The 26,946-nt window shown below is 36.0% G+C and overlaps 1 protein-coding gene and 1 long non-coding RNA gene across 3 annotated transcripts in view; one reads left to right on the top strand and one right to left on the bottom strand.

Annotated features, from left to right (window-relative positions):
• LOC138332307 (uncharacterized) overlaps window positions 1–8,561 on the top strand; it is a 58,269-nt gene extending 49,708 nt beyond the window's left edge. Inside the window, exon 6 of the long non-coding RNA XR_011209805.1 lies at window positions 8,424–8,561. This is a non-coding gene — a long non-coding RNA (uncharacterized lncRNA). The remainder of the gene's footprint in view (window positions 1–8,423) is intronic.
• The window catches only part of LOC138332303 (tetratricopeptide repeat protein 28-like), an 83,653-nt gene that overhangs the window by 11,504 nt on the left and 45,203 nt on the right, over window positions 1–26,946 (bottom strand). For both annotated transcript variants that reach the window (XM_069280342.1, XM_069280343.1), the window contains exons 2-6: window positions 9,129–9,276; window positions 8,433–8,705; window positions 3,150–5,456; window positions 1,909–2,049; window positions 1,312–1,589 (exon numbers count right to left, since the gene is read on the bottom strand). In XM_069280342.1, the coding sequence (XP_069136443.1) occupies window positions 1,312–1,589; window positions 1,909–2,049; window positions 3,150–5,456; window positions 8,433–8,705; window positions 9,129–9,276 (3,147 nt within the window). The remainder of the gene's footprint in view (window positions 1–1,311; window positions 1,590–1,908; window positions 2,050–3,149; window positions 5,457–8,432; window positions 8,706–9,128; window positions 9,277–26,946) is intronic.

Genomic DNA, 26,946 nt, shown 5'->3' with positions numbered 1-26,946 from the left:
TAGAATTTCTCAGATTATTTTAATATTAGATTATATCCCCTTAGCTTCATTACAGCCACCCCAGTTTCATAGACAATATTTATATTTATAGACACTGCTGGTTAATTTATGATTTATAATCTACAACGATTCTCTGGCATTCCTATCTTTTGATGTTACAGCAATTATAAAAGAACTTGCACATAATACCCTCATATATAAAACTGTCGTTTTTCTATTCTTAGATACAAATTTCAGAACATTTTATGAAATGATGAGTGATGCACTGATAGATAATTGTTATGTATTTGAATATAAGAAGGACTCTCTACAGATTGGCTGTATGTTTCCACCCGTACAATCACATCTAATTATGATTCTGGCCGACACAATGAGTCATCAACAGTGCTATAAGTACGCGATATTATATCATCATGAAACTCTCATTAGAGGTGTATTTTTTCATCAAGTAATTACAATAGAAAATAATCTTTGTTTATTTTACGTTGCTTTTCTCCAGTTTGTCTCCATGGGTGTTGTTTCTCGTCATTTACATGATGCAGATGTGCCAAGTATTCCATTGAGTTGTTTAATACCGCTTACTAAAACCAGCTAATTCATTACAACTGTACGAATGCATGCCTAGGTTTGTTATAAACCTGGCATGACGAGAATTCTCACTTCATCAGCACATTCACGCTCTAGAATTCCTGGTTTAACAGTAGCAATCTGTACTCTTTAGAAGTTTCTTTCAAGTGAAATTGTACAATTTTATGTTATGTATCAAATCTTAAATAATTACGATAAATTATTTTTCAGTTAGAGCTTCATGATGAAATATGTATTACGTAATACATTGATAATTATTAACATTATTTTTAAAAAGGATAGAAATATTAACATGTAACGTTTATATTGTAATTGAGGTTTGTTATTATAGATATCGCCTCATATTCAATCAATTGGAGATTGACGCATGATATATATACATATGTATAAGCTTTCGTGTTTTGGAAAAATAAAGTTTTTGAGAATTTTCTTATTTTTTATTTGGGGTGAAATGACTATACCAATCAACATTACGTTCTATAAAATCGTAAATAAAAAGCAAACTTAACAAAATCATATTCTAGTAACGATGGTTTTCATGTGCAAAACAACAAAATAAAATTACCAGGTACCATAACACATAACATCATATGTATTGAGACTATAATTAATTATCAGACCACACTTAAACTCTAACAAATCAAATATCAAGGTGGCCATCTTGAATTAAGAAAGGGAAGGAATCTACCATGTTACTTTTTAATACTCATAACACACACTGACCTGTAAGGCTTGATAGCACGCTGTTTGAAGGTCAAATAAAGACATCTTGTACTCGCTATTAAACTGAGCGTCTCGTCTGATACTCTCGAACAGATCGGAAGCTTTGTACAACTGTTGTTGACATTCCTCAAGATCGCCTTTACCCCACAGCGACAGGCCGAGACGATGACGAATCTTAGCCTCGTCCTCATGACGACCCAGCTGTTCGGCGATGCGTAACCCCTGGCGGAGGTAATCCACAGCCTCCGTATGGTTGTTGAGGGCATGATGTACACGACCTTCGATAAAAATGAATAATTTTGTTATCAACAACAATTCTATAGCTTTAAACGTCCTTACTGATCAACCATTTTTCTTAATCCTCCAATAAACCCTTTTTTTGTGTGTGTTTTACTTTCGTGAATATTCCAATTCAACTCATTTTGCAAAAGTTTACCTGTTTCTCTTCACCATTTATACTGAAGGTATTTCTAAACAATTCTTAAATCTGCAAAGTCAGATCTTTGCATGCTTGTTTTGAAATGAAAAGGGTGAAATAGTAGTCGCCAAAAAAGGATGCAATTGGTTAATGGTAACTTGAAAATAACATAATCTCACCTAAGCTGCTGTAAGCAAGAGTTCTGGCGACACTGTCGTTCATTTCTGCCGCGATGCTAAGATGCTGTTCCTGGTATTGGATCGACTCCTTGTAGTTACCCAGAGACTCATGGGATAGGCCAAGGTTACCATAGGCGCGACCTGTCCAAAATGTGATACCATATAAAGACACTTCAGATAGAAAATAACTTAGCTTCATGTCATTATACATGTATCTATGAATGTTTTCTATTCAAAAATCTCTAACAATTTGTCCACTGTCTTAACTGTGATATTGTATGATTTTTAGAAAATTATACGGAGCCTACCTTTGGAACCAAAATATCCCATAACAGAACCCATTAATGAGTTAGTACATTAGACATATGGCAAATGACTGATACGTATATATACTCCCAGATAGATGTCCTGAACACCTTGATCGACTAAATGTTGTAAATGTTCTCACACTCTACAAACATCATTTCACTGAATCATAAACACAAATATAAACTCAATTTTAAAGAGAAAAAAATCTACTTTACTTTTCCTTAGTTAAACAAGCGATATGGAGAGATTTTAGTGTAGATGCCATTGATCCGTTTCATTTCCCACACTAATACATAATATTTTTGTCTTTTTATCGGTGATAGTATCTGTAATCGTTGCAGTGTCTATTGAGGCAGTACCTATAAATACTCTGTATTAGACATATTATTGAACAGCTTCGTGTGTGACAGTGTATTAGTACATAGTCACAATACTGGTCGACATCGCACTGTGTACGTCACTGTCAGTACCAGCAGTCCGGGGGACACAACAAACTTAACATGTAGTCCAAGGAAACAGTACAATGTAACATTGTGTAATCAACTATCTGTAGCTTTTAACACCTGTTCAATTGGAGTTTGATACAATTTTGCCTCTAAAAAGATTAAGCCATTTGGTCAATATTAGAATGGTTGGAGCTTGATAAAAATTTTACTTCTAGAATTTTTCACCTCATATCATGACCTAGCGTGGAGGTTACCATCCAACATATTTTCAACTGATTATCTTAACTAATACTTGTTAATTTAGGCCTACAGGTATTCACTAATAGAAAGGTCAAGTGTCACCACCACAGAATATCAAATGTATTCAAATGTGCAACTCAAAATTGTGCCATCTAGTTGCCCACCTGTACATGGCACCTCTAAACTGACAAACACATCATTGGTAGGACAGACTTTCACCTCAGGTGATACCCTATAGCTACTTACACTGGCAGGCTTTGTTGTTAGATGTCTCTGAGATACGAAGGTCCATCTCGTGATACTCCAGAGCTTTATCATATTCTCCCATCTGTTGGTAGACCCCTCCCAGGCCACAAGCAGCCTCACCCTCACACATCTGATCGTTCATCTCCGTGGCGATCGTCAGTTGGTGCTGCAAACATGCAATCGCCTGCTCAAAGTTACCAAGCAAGCTGTGCAAACAACCAAGTTCACCGTACGCCGAAGCTTTAGCTGTGCAACTGTTGAGTTCATGAGCAACCACAAGTCGCTTCTCGAAACACACCAGGGCTTGTTGTAGATTGCCCACAGCCCTGTGAGCATTGCCCAGACCCCTATACGCTTTATCCTGGTCTGAGAGATTGTTCGTCTGTTGTGATATTGCTAAATACTGATTATGACATTTAATAGATTCCTCGAAATCTCCAAGTGCTTCGTAACAATCACCAAGGTTACCAAGTGCACGACCTTTGTCGTGGTTACTGAAGATGCCACTGACCTGTTCAAGCATGGCGAGCTGTTGCTCAAACTGACCAATGGCATCCTCATACATGCCCATGTTCATTTTGGTGATACCAAGGTTACCCGAGGCTTGTGCCTCTAATGCACTGTCCTGTAACTCACGACTCTTTTCTAGTTGTTCCTCGTAACACTTAAATGCATTTTGATAATTCCCAAGTGACATATGAACATTTCCGATGTTTCCATGAGCGCGACATTCACCACGGAGGTCGTTCATGTCTTGTCGTATGGATAGTTCCTGTGTGTGGTAGCCGAGTGACTTATCAAATTGACCTAACACTCGATGAGCTGCCCCCAGAGCTCCATATGCCCCAGCTAAAAGGTCCTTACTATTGCATTGTTTGGCAAGAAGTAGCTGCTGATGATAAATTTTGATTGCTTCAGCAGTCTCACCAGTCTTTAGCGTAATATCACCTATATTGCCAAGTGCCCTAAAAATCCCCTTGGTGTTCTTCATACTCTTCATCAATGTTAAACACTTTTTCTGACACTCCAAAGCATCCTCAAAGTTTTTGAGGGCAGTATGAGCAAGCCCCAGATTGCAGTAGGCCCTGGCGATGCCCATTTGGTCCTTTAGTTCTCTAGCTATGGATAAATCCTGTTCATAATATCTCACAGCCTCCAAGTGGTTTCCAAGTGCGAAATGAGCATATCCAAGACTGAAGCAGGCTTTTGCCTCACCCTCAGAATCTAGTAATTCCTGAGCAAGATTCAGGTATTCCTCATAATATTTTACAGCACTTCCATGGTTGCCACGGGAACTGTGGTAGTTACCAAGGTTACACAGGGCCTTGGCCTCACTGACTGTATCCTTGAGTTCCCGTGAGATGTTGAGGTGTGCAGTGTAGTGTTGTAGGGCTTTATCATAACTCCCTATAGACTGGTAGGCCACCGCAAGGTTACCGTGTGTGGTACCCTCCGAGTGACGGTCGTTCACTTCTGATGAAATACCTAACTCCTGTCTATGATATTTGATTGCTTGTTCGAACGATCCCATAGCACAATAAGCGTTACCAAGGTTACCAAATGCACGACCTTGACTAGCACGATCACCAAGATTCTTGGCTATTTTTAGATGCACCTCGTGTAACTTTAGTGCAGATTTATGGTCCTCTAACTGATGATAGATAATCCCGAGGTTTGAGCAGGCACGACCTTCAGCGACCTTGTCCTTGGTCTGAAGGGCGTTATCGAGTTGTTTTTCATGGTAACTTTTGGCAGTACTGTAATCCTGCATACACCGCGCAGCGTGACCCAACCCTGCGTAGGCCCGAGCCTCTAACACTTGGTCTGTCTTTGTTTCTGCGATTCTTAACACATGTTTATGAAATGACATAGCTTTTTCGTAATCACGTCTATAATGATAGGCACTTCCCAGATTACTGTAAGCTCTAGCCTCCTCTGTTGCGTTTTTCAAACTTTTGGCAATTTCTAAATGTTTGTTGTGGCATTCTATTGCATGAGCGAATTCTCCCATTGCTAAATACACCGCACCAGCATTTCCGATTTCACGCGCCTCCGCAAGTTTATCATGACATTGTTTCATAAGGAATAGACACTGTTTATGGCTGTTGAGAGCATTAGGGTAGTCTCCAATTGCTGTGTAGACATGTCCCAGACTCCCGAGGGCTGCAGCAGCTGCATCTCGATGTTTCAGTTTCATTGCGAGGGCAAGCTGGAATCTGTGATTGGTCAGGGACTCTTTGTAGTGACCCTTGGAGAAGTAGGCGGAGCCTAAATTGCTGTGGGCTCGACATTCCCCCTCTAGGTCACCTGGAAAAAGAACCAATTATGTATCAATTTTCATTTTATAATCCCATTATCATTACAACCATAATACAATGTGAAAGGAATTAAACTTGATGACCTTTACATCCACAAATACAATGACCTTGTGTTGAAATCATCTTTCATCGTTTTGTACTAAATGTTGTTGCTATGGTAACCATTAAATAATGTTATTCTGTTATACTTTTTAAAGTGTTATTGCAATCATATCCTTTACTGATAAAGCAATCATCAAATTTCACATTTCGATGATCAACCAAACTTTATCAAAGGATTATCAGTGTATTTATAGCCCTAAGATAAAAGCAATAAAAATGAGATTCAATCTTCTATATATAAGTTAGAAGTTTACCTCAAAATTATTAAATCTATTTAAACTTTTATTATCTCTACTGACCTTTCTATTTAAAAGACCATAAAAAGTACAAAAATTTCACACCGTTTTTGCTTTGAATGGTGTAGTTAAGGAATAACTCGTTTATAATGCCTATTATAGTACTAAGTTTATACGTTTAAAAAATGCACCAATTGTCGTCCCCACCACCTCCCTCCACCTGGAATACCCTAGTACAAACATGACTCATCATGGGTAATCACAAAATCTATCAAAGACAAAATTTTAGAAATTCTTGCTGGTATTTCTGCTTAATCCTTTATGATTTAAATCAATTATCTTTAAACACTAACGATTGGTAGCTGTTTTCTTTAGTAAGAACATTTAATTAGGAAAAAATATAGACGACAATTCTGATTGGTTTTCTGATGACAAAACAATTTTTTAAAAATTTGAAATTGAACGGTTTGACCCTTTAATTCTATTAGCCCTGATCTTAGACAGATCAGAGGACCAATTTGTACAATTATCATAGGGTGGAACTGGGTACAAAATAAACGCTACACAATCACTGATTTCTAATGACAGGTCGCAAACACATTTAGATACTCGTACAAGCTTCTAGAATTTCACAATAGTCAAAATTTTGTGAAAAATTGATCTCTAATCTGTAAACTTTTACCTATCCCTTGGGTATGTGTATGTATACAAAGTAATTGACAAATGGACAATGTTACAAATGATTGACAAGGAGACAGGAAATAGGAAGTAAGTCTTCATATGAGCCTGAACACATTTTTATTTTTGTAACATTACGGAAATCAGAATGAAAGGCGTTATTGTCATCTGTCAGTGTAGTATAGGTGGCGCTAGCTACATGTTACAGTACCAAGTTATTTTACCCTTACGCCAACTTAGAAACAATGAACCCAAGGTGTGGGTACGGGTATATGTCAGCGTGTTATCGTCACTACATCTGATCTCCACACGATTAACACGACTCAATGTCTCTCGGTTTTCACGGCCCGGCTGCTCCGTTAACAGAGTTCAGGGGTTTAGGAACACGCCATTTTACCCCCATCTTTCACACGAAGAAGAAAAAAGATTTAGCCAATGCGATGAACATTATCCCTAGCGTAAAGTCCATTCAGTCGGACTCTTAGCGGAATGTCAATATTTTACAAAATATATTTTCCAATTGACAGTTTTTAAAAGAGCTTTTTTCTTGCTCTATTTAAACTCAGGAACTTGTGTACCTGTATAGGTATATTATAAAGAGACGAGACCTGTTCAGATGTTTATCCCCCTAAACTGATTATCCCCTATAGCAGTAAGTCACATATCCAGGCTTTGTTGAGCATTCTATGCATACTTCTCAGGGATATCTGTACCGACAGAGAATTAAGATAAATGTTTAAACATCTGTGTGATTTTAGTATTGTGACAATAACACTCATTATGTAATAGTTTGTCCCTATTGTGTCTATATTAGGCCCCTTTTGTGTATAAGTTAGGCCCCTAATGTGTATACAAGTCATTCTCCAATGGTCACTTAAAGTGTCAAATATTTTGGGAATTCCAGAAATTTCTAAAGATCTCTGATTTGATCAGTAGGGTTTGTGATAGACTGGGCAGTCAACGCCTGAAGCATTATAAACATTTTGTCTTAAATTTAGCAAAAGATTGATTATCAGTTAAAACATTTCTATTTATGAATTCAGCTCTCATAAATTGAGCACAATTTCAAATTAACGAAATGGTAAATTCAAAATTTTAATGTAAACAGATTCATAAAGACATGTAATAAATTCTGTGCTATTCTTCACTTTCACATCTTTTTAGGATTGAAAAATATTTAAGTGTGTAAGTACCTTTATACAGGATAGATAATAATATACTTTACTATAATAACGGTCATAGCTACATCATCAGCATCATCAGAGCACGCAATACTCCATATATTTTTCTATAGCCAAATCGTTTACACAGAAGAGTCGGCCATGCGTGACTAACATGGTCAATGGTCTCCCACAAACTCCCGAGTTCATTACATACTCGTAACTTTCTCTATCTTGTGTTAATATGAAGTATATCGACCGTGGATTGACTCTGAGATTTATCTATAGGACCATCGGAACGTTTTAACGCTCGGGTACACACGGGTACAGTATTAAGGTGTATACCCTGAATTATCCCACCTACACTCCATGGATTAGCCTATAAATCCAGTATATGTAAACATGTTGTAAGGCTAGGCCAGAATCCAACAGAACAATGGAATATTGATGATAATAACAATCAAGTATTCTATGGTTAATCTGAGTAATATTGGACGTCATTAAATATCAAATTAATCTCGATTTTTTATTTATATTACAATAACAACATAACATTGGAGAAATGGTGAAATGGGGGTAGAGTTGGCCAGAGTGGTGATTTGCTCCATGATGATGAGGATTTCAGAAACATTTTTATTCTTTTGCACTGAAGAAATATTTCCATGTCATTTTAGTAAAGTTCTATCTAAGTATTTATTCTTAATATTGATTTTTAGATGCAATGTATGACCTTGGTGATGGCTCAAATAAATTTTTACCTTTATTTGGAAATCATTACAGAATACCTACCCAAAGACTTGGCCACAGACAGATCATGCATCATGTTGGTGATGGCACCGTCGATCTTGCCCATACCCCAGTAAGCACTGCTGAGCGCTGAGAACACCGACCCCCTCAGCTTGAGGCTGCAGGTGCCGATGGTCAGCGCAGATTCTAACATGGTCACAGAAGCACTGTAATGACCTGAGGCCAGAAGTTCTTGACCAATCACAGAGATTATAACAAATGGACTCTGGTTTAGTTTTAACTTCTGTAGCTGGTGGAATACTGGCCCAAGTTTTTCTGTAAATTACAAAAACAAATAAAGGTTTTTCATTAGAATTTCTAATCATTAACATAAACCGTTATTCTACATTAAAGAGCCAAGGCTAACGTCACTTACCGTTTCTTCAACATTAAAAATAGAAATCTTTCATGTGGATTATAGTGTATCAATTCATTCTCTAATCAACATGATTAAAACTCAAGAAACAAGACAATAGTAATAAAGACTTTGAATCTAACAAAAGCTACACAATAGTCAGAATCTACTGGAATTATAGGGGTACGTAAATAAAAGTTTAACTTCAAGTAGAGAAAGTAAGAAATGATCTAAATAAAGATTGCAATGAATTGGAGGGGGTGTTGACTTCAAGGTACAAGGTAATCTGTTGATATTTCAACTTTTATAATTCCCCCTTACATTTGACTGAGGTATGATTTTACCTTTGAGAGGCGACTTCAGGGCGGTATCCACGAGTCCGGACAGAAGCTGGGCATTGGCTGAGTCCTGGGCCAGGCCAGAGGAGAGAGCGGCCAGCGCATCCCCATGTTGTCCTAGATGTTGTAGGGCCACGCCCTCCCGAAGATACGCCTGTAACATACCAAAGGATATATAACATAAGTACACGTATCTCTACATGTGATCGCAATGTCTGCATGTGCTCACAAAGTCTGCAAGCGCTCTGAAGTGAAATATCACGATGATATTAAAATTTTTGCCCAATCCAGGTTGCAGTAACATCATCCCATATGTCAAAATTCTTCATTCTAATTTGACATCGGGATATAAGATGTATATAATCCTGGAATTTTCCACAAAGAATTTTTAATATAATTTACAACACAGCTACATTATCATTGATTTACAACCTCGATATCTTTGAAGTTTACACACACTTTTTGTTAGAATTCAAACCTTGAAAGCATTTAATGCCCATTCCATTCATAAAGGTCTCAGTTTTTGCGAGATAAAATGTAAATTTTTCTAATTCTGATTTGATAAAATCATAATCGTAGATGTATTTAAGTTGATAACACCGAGGTTGACAATAGTTATGACATCGTGTTGTGATGTTTAAGTGTACAGTACAGCATAAAGCATGAGCTAGGTGACAAGCCACTTATATAACATGATCTGGAGAGAAGACACCTGGCTCAACCTGATAAATGGTTATAATTCTAGTTCCTATTAGAACAGTGCACACCATGTTGAATATATAGGAAAACCCCATGTAATTTGTTATACACCAATAAATGTCAAAAGTATAACAACTAAAACTTACAGAGGAGCAGTTGAGTGTGAATTCAAGATCTCAATCAGTAAAATGATAAGATTGTAATTTTTTCTGTTTCAAAATTGATCTTTTCTCTTTTCATTTCTATTTTTCTTTCTATTTTTTTTTATTATTACTTCAGATATAAGTATATCAGATAACAGGTGCTTGTGATGTTATCAGTTGATTAGTATACTTACAGGTACAAAAACATAACGTTCTTAGTACAGCAATTACTTTGTACCTGTATTATCGTAACTAAAGCCAAATTGCTTCCTAATTTGTGAGAGGGAACAAATTCAATATCAATTTGCACCTAACATGCTGATAACTTAATCAATGGAAATCAAAACAGAAACAGCATAACCAGTCAGGGTCAAGTACGTGGAGAATAAAATGTGTGATAGCCTTGGAGATTTACCGAAACAGCAATAATACAAGAATATGATAATTCTGTAGATGAACCAACAAATTACCTTATCAAGCCAAATTAGGTAAGCTTCACTACTTCTTATAAAGGTAAAAGTATTGTCATCTCGAAATAGATGTTATACCAAGAATTCACCTGAAGGCTTTATGATCACATAACTTGATATACTGTGTTAATAATCCTTCTAATGTTTTAAATACACAAAAGGTGAAATCTTGTAGTAATGGTAAATAATCTAAGACTCCTAAACAACAAATATGATAAAGGAAAGCTATCAACTTGTATGAAGTCTTTACCAGACCTATCAGTATCAATTTCCCTTTGATTTTGTCTATACTGATTATCAGCTGTGTATCACACCCATTGTGATCGAGTTAAGGGAGATACCCGTTACATCCACTTTCATGTACAGGGTTGATTAAGTATTTATTGTCTAGAATTGCCCTTGTGTGACAATTTGAAAGGGAGGTAATGCTGGCCCACACACAGGTCCTTACACATAATTACCGTAAGGTTTATGGTGATAATGATACATCTGAGAATACATTTTAACATTTATTTATTTTTTTATTCATTTTCTTAAATGACAACAATAGGAAGTGCTGACTATGCGTGTGTACGAGTGTAAAGGTCAGTTTTGTCCATTTTTACCTGGCTAAGTACCTATGTTAACCTGTGATGATTCAATTGCCTGGCTATACCTGTCAGGTGATGACAGATAGACATGTAATAAGACAGATGCACCTGTAACGAGTTAAGGATCCAGGTAACATGGTAAAACTGCAGGTAGCATGTAGACTCATGTCTCCATTTACATAACAGGTAGGTTCTAACAGCAACATGACCCCAAAGGTCACCGCTACAGATGTCTAAGCTATTTTCAGTTCCCACCATAACTATAATATATAGCTCTATTAGGTCCTTAATCATAATTAATTTGTATCATCCCTCTGTGAAGCTGGGAGAAATTCAATTTACTTTACAAATTCAATTCCACATGAGAGTTCCAGGAAGAAAACTACCAACCCACAGACGGTCTAACAGTTTGTCATTATCCTACTCCACAACAATACAACAATGATGTAGTGTAATATGCAGATACATTAAAGACTTAGACATCTATAGTATGATAGGTATAGGATTAAGTGATGTATATGTTATATGGAAGTATAATCAGTCATTTCTGCTCCATGAACAAAGCTTATAATTACATACTTTTGTCTACCTATGGGATACTTAGAATTTCTAAACATTCTCTGAGTCATAATCATCATAAGCTAGTTCTCCGTTTTACTAGAAATATACTAAACAAAATGGCTTCACATCTTCACGATACAATGCAAGTCAAATACTCCAATAATGTGTGTTTGATTCCCCTATAATTTGAATGTAGTTGTTGTTTTCCTTTGATGTAGACCAGTCTAATTATATGACAGGGGTGACAGGACCTGACATTCGGGGTAAGTCAGGTCATTTATTGATATATCGGTGTATGAAAGTAAACAAATGTAGGTACAAATTACATCTGCGGAGTGTCAGTCTCTACACAGTATGACTTCACGCTGTTGTTAGTGAGCTGTAAAACCCACAATTAAAGTGGCTTTAATTCTACTACTTAAACATTCCAGCTTTTATAACAGACGACTACCTTGTTGACTCTTGGAGATCAAATACAACACAAAGAAAGAAACAAGAGTTTGACAATTCCTCAGAATGTTGACCTTAAATACGGACAAAACCTTATTATTATTTTTTTATTTTAATATATTACTAACAGTCACTGCCACTTTATATAGGTTTAAACTTTTTTTTACAAACTCACCTATTTTTTAAAACCTTTTAAAGTTAGGATTCATTTAAAGGATATTTGGATTCTGAATGATATTGAGCTTTATATCAGTTTTAAGTGTCTATATAGTATGTTTGAGGCTTTCTATAGAAACTCACCTAACCTATATCTGGATTCTGAATGAAATTGAGCTTCCTATTTCAAGCTAAGGGGAGATCATCCTGCAACTGTAAGAAGAAGCCGAAACTTCCCCTACCCAGCCCCATCCAAACACAGGAACATGATTCATGGATGCCACATGAGGTGTAACCTAAATATCGCTATAGTGATTAACAAGGAAAGAACTTAATGATGTATATAATTTCACTTGCGTAATTTTATAAACATGAACTTCCTAGCCATTAGATAATTATTACAAACTGCAACAAATTAACGACAATTTTCCACATCAAAGGCTCAGCCAGATCTGATGCCAATTTTCTTAATTTCGAATCGTCAGATGTTATGAGACATAAGTAGACTTCCGTTAGTGACTTAAAAAAGGGAGACAATTAGCACACGGGATATATTTGTAGACAGGCAGTTGACGTAGCCAATCAAAATACAAACTTTCACCATGTGATGCCAATTGTTATTGACGTTTTTAACGATCTCTGTCGCTGACTTTCCTACTCATAGACTTGTTAATTTATCATCTTGAAATTAAATAAGATCTAGGACGCTTAGCAGATATTCTGCTCTTCTTTTTTATTCCAATAATTCCCATCTTGTTAATGTTTGAATCCTGAATATTAAAAACTTCCTGTTCATTAATAAAGTTATTAGATTAATTAGGCTACATGGAAGGATGCTCATTTGCATATGATTTTATGGATAAATATTGTGATTTTGAGAACTATCAGAACTTCAATGTGTATGTTATATTGTATAGTGTAATTGACACTTAAGGGTGTATGCTACCATTACCAGTGGCATGGCCATGGGTACTTAAGGGTGCAAGCTACCTTATGATGTCACCAAGACTTAAGGATGTATGCTACCTTAAATATGTCATTTATTTTTCTATAATTGACATTTAATGACATTGAAAACATTCATCTATCCAATGTTCAATTTTTAAAGATAAATATTTGAAAACTTATCTCTTATTACTTTCACATAAATGACAACAAGCATATCATCTTGGGTAGTTATTGAACTTGAGTATGATGTCACCCGTTTAAGAACAGACTGACTGACCAGGTGTCCTGTTCAGGCTGACAATTTACACCTGTATCACAGACCTAACGAGGCATCACAGGATACACTCCAAACACCTGAATTTAATCAGAATCAACGGAAATGAAGATTTAATAGAATCAAGTTTAGATGGGTTGTGTCACAGGACTAATGCACCACAAACTCTCTATTGTGGAGGTGGGATTACACCATTGATGGCGGCGTCCTGTAATGTTTGGGGGCAAGGCCTGTGTCGTCCCTTGTGCTCATTTCTGGGTGGGATAAGGGGGTTACAATTTCACCGTCCAACAGGTAAATATTGAGCAGAAAAACCCACATTTATCTCACAAATACATTCTGAGGAACTCCTTAAACATGCATGAATGACTGTACTGTAACTGTGTTTAATCATTTTCACACCTCCGAGAAGTTTCCTGTCAGAAAAACATGCTAAGTGATGATTTGAGAAATACTTTCATCAGGAAATCAGATATTATACATGTAGTATTGTAGGGTTGAGACAAAGGGAAGCGATTCCAAGAGAACCCTAATTAACTTGGTGACCTGAAGACTACCTGTATAGTAAACATGCACCTGTTTCAATAATAAATGACTACATTTTACTCCGGAGGCTACTGGAAAATAATTTTGTTAAATAATTCACCATTGAGGTTGAATAGCGAACATAATTGTCACAAACACGAATCAAAAGTGACTGGTAGTCGTGGTTATAAAAGGAAAAATGTAAAATTGGTTAATTGTGGATTGTATTATAGTCTGGGAGGAGAGGAGGCAGACTATCAGACATTTATACATGTTCAATAAACTAAGGACAGCAGGCTATTGGAGCTTTCTGTGGTTACCATGGTACCAGACCAGAGTAATTAAAAGTCAACAGGTATTATATGGTAGGATGTGGTTTAAACCCTAACATACAGACTGACAGGTGTGACATACCTACATAGGGTTTAACTTTATAACTTAATTAGGAGATGTAGTTCACCAAGCCAAAAAGACCTGTGGTTTAGTGTAGAACAATGACAAATAATAGGCCTATAACACACTTTTTAACTTCACCGTCTGCCAGCTGTTTTTGTCATAAAAATGGAAAATAATTCATCGTCATTTTCCTCTTCCCACTCCCCCCCTCCTCATCACTCTTTAGAGAAATGAAAAGAAAAAAATTAAATACACACAATGTCCATATATAACCTACGCACCACCCACTCAATAATTATAACTATCAGGATTGTGATCAAAATGTAAAACCCTACCACCAACTTTTAGCTGCCTGTCCCCATTATCTTAAAGTGCCATTATCTTTGTGACCAGATTTTCAGATTTAAATCAGTGATGACTGGTCATCGACTCTGTGCCTTATCTCTCCTGACTATAATAGTGATTCTCTGTTGTGTAAAACACTGCTTATCTCCCTGTTTGTACCTGTATCCCAGGGCAATATGTGCTTATCCTACACGTCTGCAAAATGTCACACCTGTGTAAACAACGCATTGATGTCAAACATCTCTTTGATGCTGATCATTGAATACTTTTATTAGAAATATATCTGATAATTGATTCTAAAAAATATCAAATCAATTGGAATGCCATCGATCATTTTCACATAAATTTTACAACAGACATATATCTCATATTTATAAAAAGCAGCAGTGTGAAACATAAACAATATCAGTTTGAATATTGTCAAGGGGAGATAATTTCACAATTTCAATTGCTTTTAGATTTTAAATATAGTACATGTACATGTGGGAATGAGGGAAGGATAAGTACCACTCTGGTGTAGTTTATCTTCAATTTAATCTCAGAATCTCAATATGATCTGTTCAAGGATTCTAACTAATAAGCTGATAAAAAGGGAGATAACTCAAAACAAGGAAGATAACTCTTTCTGTGTAATGTTGACCTTTTAGCCTCACCTCCTGACCTTAAAATAATGTCAAGCAAGATTGGTGTGTGAAATAAAAAACATGTTTCAGCTGTATAATTCAGTTACAGTGTGTAGATCACTGGAGATTGTCATTCCCAGGTATTTATAAATGTCAGGAGTTACTAAACAAAGCAGAAAACATAAAGTTGAAAAATTTATTACTGCAGGGAATAAGATAGTAGATGAGATGTTGAGAACTCATAATCTTGTACCTGAACAGGTAAACTGTCAATGGAACAGCTCTATACATATCAGAGAGCTCTCATAGCCTGGCTGAGGGCTCACTTCACTTCTCAGCAAGAGGTCTTGACTTCTTCAAAATTTATAGTGTCAGTCTTGTTTCGTTTTGAGACTATTCTTAGATTTTTAAGATTTATATAATCTTAAATATGAACAAAACTTCTTTTCTTTGACAACATTAAATTTTAACACATTTGCATAAACTTAATAGAGCAAAGTTATTGTTGTGTAAATGTTTGATAAAATTTACTTCTTGAATATTTTTTGTCTCACATAAAATCCATAGATCACCAGTAATCCATTTCATGTGGTATTAAGTATCTCGTATCATTTTTTAAGTACATGGGAACCAACAATACTGCCCTAATCGATAGGTATACAGGTGTAAATTGACTACCAATGGGTCGAGGTCATTTGTCCACATCTACATATACCTGTATACTTTTGTAGTCTATTAAAGTGATTGGTTTGACCTACCTGTTTGGACCCCCGAGGTGTCCCTAACAGGTCAGGAACAAAATTCCAACACCTTCCCATACCTTTGGTATACCTAGAGGTCATCTAGTGACCTTCATGTCGAAGTCAAATAAACATCTTGTCGGAGCACTTGTGAATTTAAAGAATCTCTAGCTATTAATCCACAAATACACAAAAGGAATACACAAACAGCTCAGAGAACAAAACCGACAGAATTAAGAATTATCCATAATCAATAATTTTAACCAAAATAAAGAATTTCTTTGTCAAACATTGATCCCTATTGACCTTTGACCCTCTGATCGATTGGAATGGACATTATTCTGGATTACCTCCCCTGCCAGGACTTTAATCCTGGTCCTTGTGACTGTCTCTCATCAGTGTTACTTTCAAAATACCAAGTACATAGAGAATATACAAAGTAAACTACAGATAGAAATATAAACAGGAAAAGAACTTTGATCAATACTTAACATAGGGTCACTTTTTGTTCTTGATTTAAATAGGTACACTTAAATCTTAGCTTAAATCCACACAATTATCACTGTTAACACATTTTGAACCCGTCTAACTTTGAGGTTGGAACAGTACATTTTGAAATTTCAGGGGTTGATACAGTTATATCTAAAGACGCTATTTTTACTTGACCATTACAATAGTAGAAGTTCATTAAATTTTTCATTCCTCCCCCATCAAGGTTAATCATCAAGGTCAATAACCAACGTTAACATAGCCAAAGTCATTATAGCTAAGGTTGATACTCAAGTCAATGAAGGGCAGAGGGAGGAACAGGAAAAACAATTGCATTGATTGAAGGAGCTCAAAGGAGAGCAACATATGTAGGGACCCATTGGTACTCAGCTTCGTAGATACATAGTGTACAATGGTCACAGTGTAATTGTTAGGTACACATTGGTACTCAGCTTCGTAGATACATAGTGTACAATGGTCACAGTGTAATTGTTAGGTACACATTGGTACTCAGCTTCGTAGATACATAGTGTACAATGGTCACAGTGTAATTGTTAGGTACACATTGGTACTCAGCTTCGTAGATACATAGTGTACAATGGTCACAGTGTAATTGTTAGGTACACATTGGTACTCAGCTTCGTAGATACATAGTGTACAATGGTCACAGTGTAATTGTTAGGTACACATTGGTACTCAGCTTCGTAGATACATAGTGTACAATGGTCACAGTGTAATTGTTAGGTACACATTGGTACTCGCTTCGTAGATACATTTGATTGTAGTACACATACTAATCGTAGATACATATGTACAATGGTCACAGTGTAATTGTTAGGTACACATTGGTACTCAGCTTCGTAGATACATAGTGTACAATGGTCACAGTGTAATTGTTAGGTACACATTGGTACTCAGCTTCGTAGATACATAGTGTACAATGGTCACAGTGTAATTGTTAGGTACACATTGGTACTCAGCTTGTAATAATGTGTACAATGGTCAGTGTAATGTTAGGTCACAGTTGGTACTCTCAGCTTCGTAGATACATAGTGTACAATGGTCACAGTGTATGTAATTGTTAGGTACACATTGGTACTCAGCTTCGTAGATACATAGTGTACAATGGTCACAGTGTAATTGTTAGGTACACATTGGTACTCAGCTTCGTAGATACATAGTGTACAATGGTCACAGTGTAATTGTTAGGTACACATTGGTACTCAGCTTCGTAGATACATAGTGTACAATGGTCACAGTGTAATTGTTAGGTACACATTGGTACTCAGCTTCGTAGATACATAGTGTACAATGGTCACAGTGTAATTGTTAGGTACACATTGGTACTCATAGCTTCGTAGTACATAGTGTAGTACACATGGTCACAGTGTAATTGTTAGGTACACATTGGTACTCAGCTTCGTAGATACATAGTGTACAATGGTCACAGTGTAATTGTTAGGTACACATTGGTACTCAGCTTCGTAGATACATAGTGTACAATGGTCACAGTGTAATTGTTAGGTACACATTGGTACTCAGCTTCGTAGATACATAGTGTACAATGGTCACAGTGTAATTGTTAGGTACACATTGGTACTCAGCTTCGTAGATACATAGTGTACAATGGTCACAGTGTAATTGTTAGGTACACATTGGTACTCAGCTTCGTAGATACATAGTGTACAATGGTCACAGTGTAATTGTTAGGTACACATTGGTACTCAGCTTCGTAGATACATAGTGTACAATGGTCACAGTGTAATTGTTAGGTACACATTGGTACTCAGCTTCGTAGATACATAGTGTACAATGGTCACAGTGTAATTGTTAGGTACACATTGGTACTCAGCTTCGTAGATACATAGTGTACAATGGTCACAGTGTAATTGTTAGGTACACATTGGTACTCAGCTTCGTAGATACATAGTGTACAAGCTGGTCACAGTACATTGATACTAGTGTACAATGGTCACAGTGTAATTGTTAGGTACACATTGGTACTCAGCTTCGTAGATACATAGTGTACAATGGTCACAGTGTAATTGTTAGGTACCATTGGTACTCAGCTTCGTAGATACATAGTGTACAATGGTCACAGTGTAATTGTTAGGTACACATTGGTACTCAGCTTCGTAGATACATAGTGTACAATGGTCACAGTGTAATTGTTAGGTACACATTGGTACTCAGCTTCGTAGATACATAGTGTACAATGGTCACAGTGTAATTGTTAGGTACACATTGGTACTCAGCTTCGTAGATACATAGTGTACAATGGTCACAGTGTAATTGTTAGGTACACATTGGTACTCAGCTTCGTAGATACATAGTGTACAATGGTCACAGTGTAATTGTTAGGTACACATTGGTACTCAGCTTCGTAGATACATAGTGTACAATGGTCACAGTGTAATTGTTAGGTACACATTGGTACTCAGCTTCGTAGATACATAGTGTACAATGGTCACAGTGTAATTGTTAGGTACACATTGGTACTCAGCTTCGTAGATACATAGTGTACAATGGTCACAGTGTAATTGTTAGGTACACATTGGTACTCAGCTTCGTAGATACATAGTGTACAATGGTCACAGTGTAATTGTTAGGTACACATTGGTACTCAGCTTCGTAGATACATAGTGTACAATGGTCACAGTGTAATTGTTAGGTACACATTGGTACTCAGCTTCGTAGATACATAGTGTACAATGGTCACAGTGTAATTGTTAGGTACACATTGGTACTCAGCTTCGTAGATACATAGTGTACAATGGTCACAGTGTAATTGTTAGGTACACATTGGTACTCAGCTTCGTAGATACATAGTGTACAATGGTCACACAGTGTAATTGTTAGGTACACATTGGTACTCAGCTTCGTAGATACATAGTGTACAATGGTCACAGTGTAATTGTTAGGTACACATTGGTACTCAGCTTCGTAGATACATAGTGTACAATGGTCACAGTGTAATTGTTAGGTACACATTGGTACTCAGCTTCGTAGATACATAGTGTACAATGGTCACAGTGTAATTGTTAGGTACACATTGGTACTCAGCTTCGTAGATACATAGTGTACAATGGTCACAGTGTAATTGTTAGGTACACATTGGTACTCAGCTTCGTAGATACATAGTGTACAATGGTCACAGTGTAATTGTTAGGTACACATTGGTACTCAGCTTCGTAGATACATAGTGTACAATGGTCACAGTGTAATTGTTAGGTACACAGTGGTACTCAGCTTCGTAGATACATAGTGTACAATGGTCACAGTGTAATTGTTAGGTACACAGTGGTACTCAGCTTCGTAGATACATAGTGTACAATGGTCACAGTGTAATTGTTAGGTACACATTGGTACTCAGCTTCGTAGATACATAGTGTACAATGGTCACAGTGTAATTGTTAGGTACACATTGGTACTCAGCTTCGTAGATACATAGTGTACAATGGTCACAGTGTAATTGTTAGGTACACAGTGGTACTCAGCTTCGTAGATACATAGTGTACAATGGTCACAGTGTAATTGTTAGGTACACAGTGGTTTTAATTAGTCCATACCTCTTTTATATTGCATTGTTGAATTTGGAAGTCAAACTTCCAGTTATAACACCCGGTATCAATGAAGTCATGTCAGTACAGTAAGATTGTTAAACAACGACAACAAACACACAGTTGAAAGCAATAATATAAATTGATTCCCGACAACAGATAAAGACTCCATAGGTAACCTGAGTCAACATTGGCATTGGTCAGTACAAACAGTGACAGACGCTGTGACAATCGCAGGACACACAATGGTCATCTCTCCACTCCTACACCCATTAGGATGTTTGACCAATGTAGCGGTCATTTATCTTGGTCAGTATGGTAACATTAGGGCTGCTGGACACTTCATTTACTAACACACAATGTCAAATATTTCCATTTCTACTTTCACGTAGGTGAAACCAATCACGCTTATCACAGTCAAAGTTACGGTATTGTTAGTGAACTACTTAATTTCTCTGTCAAAGTTAAGCTATTGTTAATTTCACTGGGTGGGTGGAATATGCGATACTTTTTATCTCCCGAAACGAATTCCAACAATAATGTTTATCATCAGCTCTGAGAGTTTGACCAAACAACAGAATCTGCATGAGGTCATGAACGTATTGAAAATGGCTTTTTATATTTGAATTCTGATCGCAAATGTGAAAGTAATCTTGGTTCAAACTTCATTGGGGGTAATTTAACAACTAACAGAGCTCTAAATGATAACATGGCTAAGTTATTATGATCATGTCTTTTTCAACTCAATGAACCAAACCAGTCCTTTATCACCTTTGAACGGATTCCCTTTTCGCTTTAGAACATCCAAAGCTTTAAAGAATGTGAAGTTTTACAGTTTTACAATATGTGCTTGTAATCCCCTTAAACCTTGGAGAACCATCCTCAATGACACTTCTGACACTCAATCACAGAGGTCAAAAGGTCATTCAGGATTTAGTTCCATGTAAGGAAAGCTGAATCCACATCCCATCATCCTTATATTGACTCCTGTCCTAAGCCTGCTTGAGCATCAATACATCTGCCTTTCAGCTTGTTCATGACCCTAATCGGACTTAACAGGTTTTGTACAGGACATTATAGTTTAAGAGACAATCGTGATTTTACATAGTTTCATTGACCACTTATCTGACATGATCATAAATCAGCTTGTACTTTAAAAGGCAGTTGTCCACACTCAACAAGCATTCGACTGACCCTGAAACATGTTGTTGAACTTGATGATCATATAGGGCACTTTAATTGTGATCAAATATTGTTGTTACAAATGGAATAAATATATTTCTGCAAGGAATTAGGACAGAAGTATAAGATTAGGGAAGGTTTGTTATGTGTGAATTGGAAAACATTCCTAATATAGACTATTCAGATAGGCATTAATTCTAATATATTAACAAAACAAAGGCAGGCTACCAGATCAGAATAAAGAAATATTTTCTCAATTTGCAAAGTTAGTGAAAATAATTGTCAGACCAACAAGCTTGACTTGAGAAGTGAGTGAGTACATTAGCCTGCAGACAGACTTAGAAGCCAATCACACCGATCTCACACTCTTTATACACCTTTTTATACCTCTAATAATCAACGCAAACAAACACTTCAACTTTTATTAGGATTCCAAACTTTAAAATCAGCCCTAATTTAGAGGTAAACTACGTCTGACATTGAATGACTTAGATTATATCATCCTTAACTAGACACACACTTGCCTACCACGCTGACGGACACACAAAAGATTTCAGTAACAAGAATTTAAACTGATTGTGTCAACTATAACCCCAAAGCAATACCATTAAATGGATAGGTATTACAAGTATTTCAATGGTCAAATGTGGACATTTGTGGCTATCGCATATTTCGCTTATAAAGTCCAGCCATCGGAAGATGACTTTAAAACTCCGTCATTTGAGGGAGTGTATTGGTGTTGACTTGGTTTGTATCAATCATATTCTATTTATATTGAGCTTTTAGCATCTGTAGACAAAATACCACAGTACAATCTACGTCAGCTCTTTTCAAATTTAGAATTTTTATTTTGATGTTATGGGTAAACATACTTTGTAGAATTATAAACATTTGCCTTGTTAAATAAATGTTGCGTAGTCCTCAACGTCAGTGCCTTCAGTCTTCAACCGACTTGGCAAGCTAACTTATAGAGCATTAAAGTACATGTAAATAAAAATCTGCATCATTATGAATTTTTTAATGAGATTAAAATCTACATCTGTGATGGAGGCGGCCAAAACAAGAAACCTGTCCTGTATACTTTACTACAGAGACCATCAACTCGTTCCACCAATTGGCTCCCTGGTAATCCAGAACACCTGTATTTTTACATTAAATGATAAAATACCTTAATGACTATAGAACTGAGACATGTTGGCATGGAGATCCATTTACAGAAAGCATTGTTAAAGCATCATTATGCTATATTGTTTACAGAAGTTTGTCAATATAGGCCATCATGATTGACTATCAACGACCAACGTCTAGGAGCAACACTATCAACGACCAACGTCTAGGAGCAATATCAGTATCTACATCAATGCAGTGAGCAGGTGCTCTGTGCGGCAGCTTACAACACAAACAAAACACTCTGAAATGATTTTAACAATAAATGATCATTAACTGCATGCTCATTTGTGATTACCTAGACATCTATTTGATGTTGAAACAGCTTTCAGATGTTGACAGGCGACCAGTTTTTATCCTGAATGTTCATGACTGCCATCAATTGTTGGTGGGTGTATTTTTCTAGCTAATATACAACAGAGTGTGCTATTGACAATGATAACATGCTTAGATTACAGAAAGCAGAACAAATCATTTGTAGTAGGACCATAGAAACATCCGTACTTAATGGAAGCAGGCATGTGTTGGTGTACAGTTGATTAAAACCACAGGCAGACATTTTGGTTTCCTAATCAATGTTCATTGGAAAGTATTCTATTATAATATGGAGAATACAGCTTTACACCATGCTTTATGAAAGGAAGTACATTGTGTTTCCTCAGTCCTCACTTGAGGGCTTGGATCTATCCTAAGGATGATGGTTTGATCAAAACTCCTCCAACAGTATTCAATAAAAAAAACAAAAAACAAACTAGCTTTAAGAAAACAGCCAAATGAAATGTTACCATCAAAAAATTAGTTTTGTCAATACCATGAGTACTATTCCATAATGCAGAGTTCTTCTTTGTGTTTTGATAGCAAAGTCTACAATCTATTATTTATTTCAAGATTTCATAATGCTTTAGTGGCTATAGTGTGGTAAAGTACCCCAACATCCCCAGTAGTTAGAGCCACTATGCAGTGTAGGATGACTAGCTGCTCCCATGCCCCCCCTCCCCCCAACATTTCCCTATAACAATTTACATCAGTAGATACCATGTTTATTTACCCTAACACATGCTTTATATACAACATACAGACTAGAATATCACCCACCATCTGGAGCCCTTTATATATACCAAACCTCTCATCTTCTATAGATTCAAATCTATACCAGAATTTTATCACCGCTTTAAAATTATTTCAACATTTACAAAAACCCACAAAGAGATTCAAAGAATTTTCAACGGCAAATAGAACTTATATTTAATAATAGCAAATTTGACCACAAAATTCTTGTCTACAGTAGCAATACACCACATCAGATAAGATTCAGTGCAGTTGTAGCAGCCATATCTAAAATCTTAACTGTCTCCTATCATATTTTATCAACACAATTTAATTTCTTCTTGTCTCTATATATACATGTATGATTAATTAAATCATGCACAATACATAACCAACCTCTTAACAATTGATGTATAACAATCTAAGCACTTAAATTTGAAATACCTAACAATCTTTTCCCATTAATATTTCTTGTCAGTTACATATATGTTATATGAATCAACTTCATCCACGGGCATGGTAATATTTTAGGTCTAATGTATAAAACAATGCATTTCATTGTTTATTTGGAGATAACAATCACTCACCAGGTAAGTAGATGAACAGTTTACACACCTGTTCAGCGTTACCTTATATTTACCTGATGTAAGTATCCAGGTGTGCTAAAATTGATGCAGTCCTGTACGGCCCTTCATCAAATTTACACCTGAGATGCTAACCGCCACAGGGAGCTGTTTTTAGCGTAAGTTACCTGTACCGATAAGGTAACCAGGTCATATTTCATACCAATAAAGCTGTGTGGGGTGACAAAGGGTAAAAAAAGAAATGAGAATTTATAAAAAAAATATATTTATTTATGTATTTATCATTTTAAAAGATGGCTACAGGATGTTAAGGTCACCTGAACTTTATCTAGATTTAGGATAAGAGTACAAATATAATGATTGTCAATGTGTCGACTTCTATTGATCAATATTACTAATGGTATGTTTTTCATTTTTTTTTTTTTAAGGAAATGTTTGTAAACATTTTTTTTATTTTGATTTACTTTTCAAATCTTTCCTAATGTTCACATCAGAAGTGGTTTTGATGGTATAAAAGCACCTACAATCTGTGACATCGTATATATTATGATGGGAGTAGGAGTGAGGGGCGAGCTTCACAGACCAACAGTCCATATATTACACAAGGCCGGCCTAATTACACAAACTGTACTGTAGTCTATATATTACACCAGGCCTATCTTTCACAGACAGCTAGATTGTGCTGCAGAATGATGACTCAAAAAGAGTGAAAAACTGCAGCAACCTGACGACAACAATTCTTACTTCACAGCGATAGTCCACGCCTAGATATTCACTTCAAAGGGGAGATAACCCACTTATCTCAGTGAGGACGTCACTAATCAAAGGGGAGACAACCTACCTATCTTTGTGATGACATCCCTAATCAATTGTTGAAAACCATCATTAGCACTTGCTACTTTTGATATAAACACCATCAAAATCAACTTTGTAAAAAATTTTCCTCTTTAAAGAAGAGATGAATGTGTCTTTTCCTTTGCTTTTTTGGTGGGGAGGGGGGAGGATTGCTTGTTATGATATAGTGTCATTATGAAGTAATAAACGTTGTTGGTGCAATTTTGTTACCATCAGCTTGACAACAACTAACAGGGACATACAAACTTGTTGTACCAGAATATGTTTAGTAGGTCAATCAGACACTTATTTCTGTCTTTTGATGAAAAGTATTTGAAATTAACACCTAGGTTTCAAATTGATTGTTAGAAGTGTAATTATCTTTAGAATATATTAATGCAAAAAATGTCACCAAATCATATACAGGAAAAAAATATTAGAATTTTTAATAATTTGAAAGGTAGAAAAGAATGGCTTTACCGAAATAAGTGTAAATTAAACCTACTTAGGAGACAAAACTAATTAGCTTGATTTCGTCGTTAAAATTCACGTTGATTATAAGAGTAATAACTCAGAGCAATTTTCTTGTCAACACACATCAAGTGGCATGCAAGTAATTCAAATAAGGTATTTTACTCTACTACAATCTGCTGACAAAAGGCTGACAGGATAACAGGAGTTAAACTTGAAGATTCTCTCTAACATGCAAATGTAGATCTATAGTGTGCAATCATTCCAATTGACCACAAAACGACCACAAAACCCTGGTGTGAAGTAACACTCGATACTCTTGTGGAGAGCAGAGTTAATGTCCTTGGATTTTAACATCTGGTAGAAAACAGATGGCCTTATTATAGCCATCGATTAACACTTGGAGTACACAACCTACACAAGGAGAAGAAACTACCACCATTTATAGAATCTCGTCTTTGAAGTACATATTGCGTGCAGTAAATTAAAACCACATGTACCATATAAAGTGAGAAATTTACTCTCTTTTTGTATTCTGATCTGTAAAAGTTTGTTGGCTGATATTTTACCATTTAGTGTTTACCTGTACTCATGCCTAAGCATGTTGAAGCCACTGTTTTTACCTGTACTCTATACTAGCATGCTCAAATGCTCGTTAGCAATATCAAACCTATGGAATGTGTACTTGTACCTATGACTGTAGGACATAAGTCTAGTTACCTTTTTTTTGCTATTTCAGGCGTTACCCCACGATCTACCCGATACACTGATGTTGACATAAACCTTCTCATTGTTAAATTCTTCATCCACTATTCTGTCTCACCTGTCATTAAAAATTATTCTCACCTTACCTACAGGTGTGTCAGTTTTATTGTTTGTTTTATTTTATTGAATGAACCATATTTTCACTACATAGATTTAATCAACTTTGTATTTCAATACTAGCTATAAGTCCTGGTTAATTTGAACTCAATATTCATGTAATAAATTTCCTAAGCAATGACATATTATCAAATTCAAATTTTACATTGTGTTTATTTCTGTTTTAATTAAATCAGAACACGCTGTGCAGTACATCAAATTTAACAGTTGGAAAGTGAAATAAATCTGTAACACATTCAACTCAACATCAATAGATTTATTTTAATGAAAAATCACCTTTACCCCTTTGAATTGTTTAATCAATATTGTAACACTTAAACATCTGATTTTATGAAAAACTTTTACCAATGTAAAACAGGTGGGACGTTTCCAAATCATGTTCTACCAAGATGACTAAAGCTGATACCAAATAAAGCACTTGGAGCCTGTACCTAGGATCTGGTCTCTAATTAACGTCTGCAGGTTGTAGACACAAAATGCATTACGGTAAACATTCTTAAACAATACTCAGAAACATTGCACACGTAAACAGAAGATATAATGAACATCTTTAAATAAAAATTCAGATACAAGGATAACTTTTACTCTTAGGACTTTTGAAAAAGAACACATGAAAAAATGGCAATAATTCATCTCATTGATTTAGAACACTTTAAAATATTGAATGTACATCTAAATAAATTTGCTA

This window comes from Argopecten irradians, chromosome 9, assembly GCF_041381155.1.
Source record: "Argopecten irradians isolate NY chromosome 9, Ai_NY, whole genome shotgun sequence".
Classification (NCBI taxonomy): domain Eukaryota; kingdom Metazoa; phylum Mollusca; class Bivalvia; order Pectinida; family Pectinidae; genus Argopecten; species Argopecten irradians.
The sequence above is the reverse complement of the archived record's forward strand: the minus strand, read 5'-3'. Positions and strand labels throughout refer to the sequence as shown.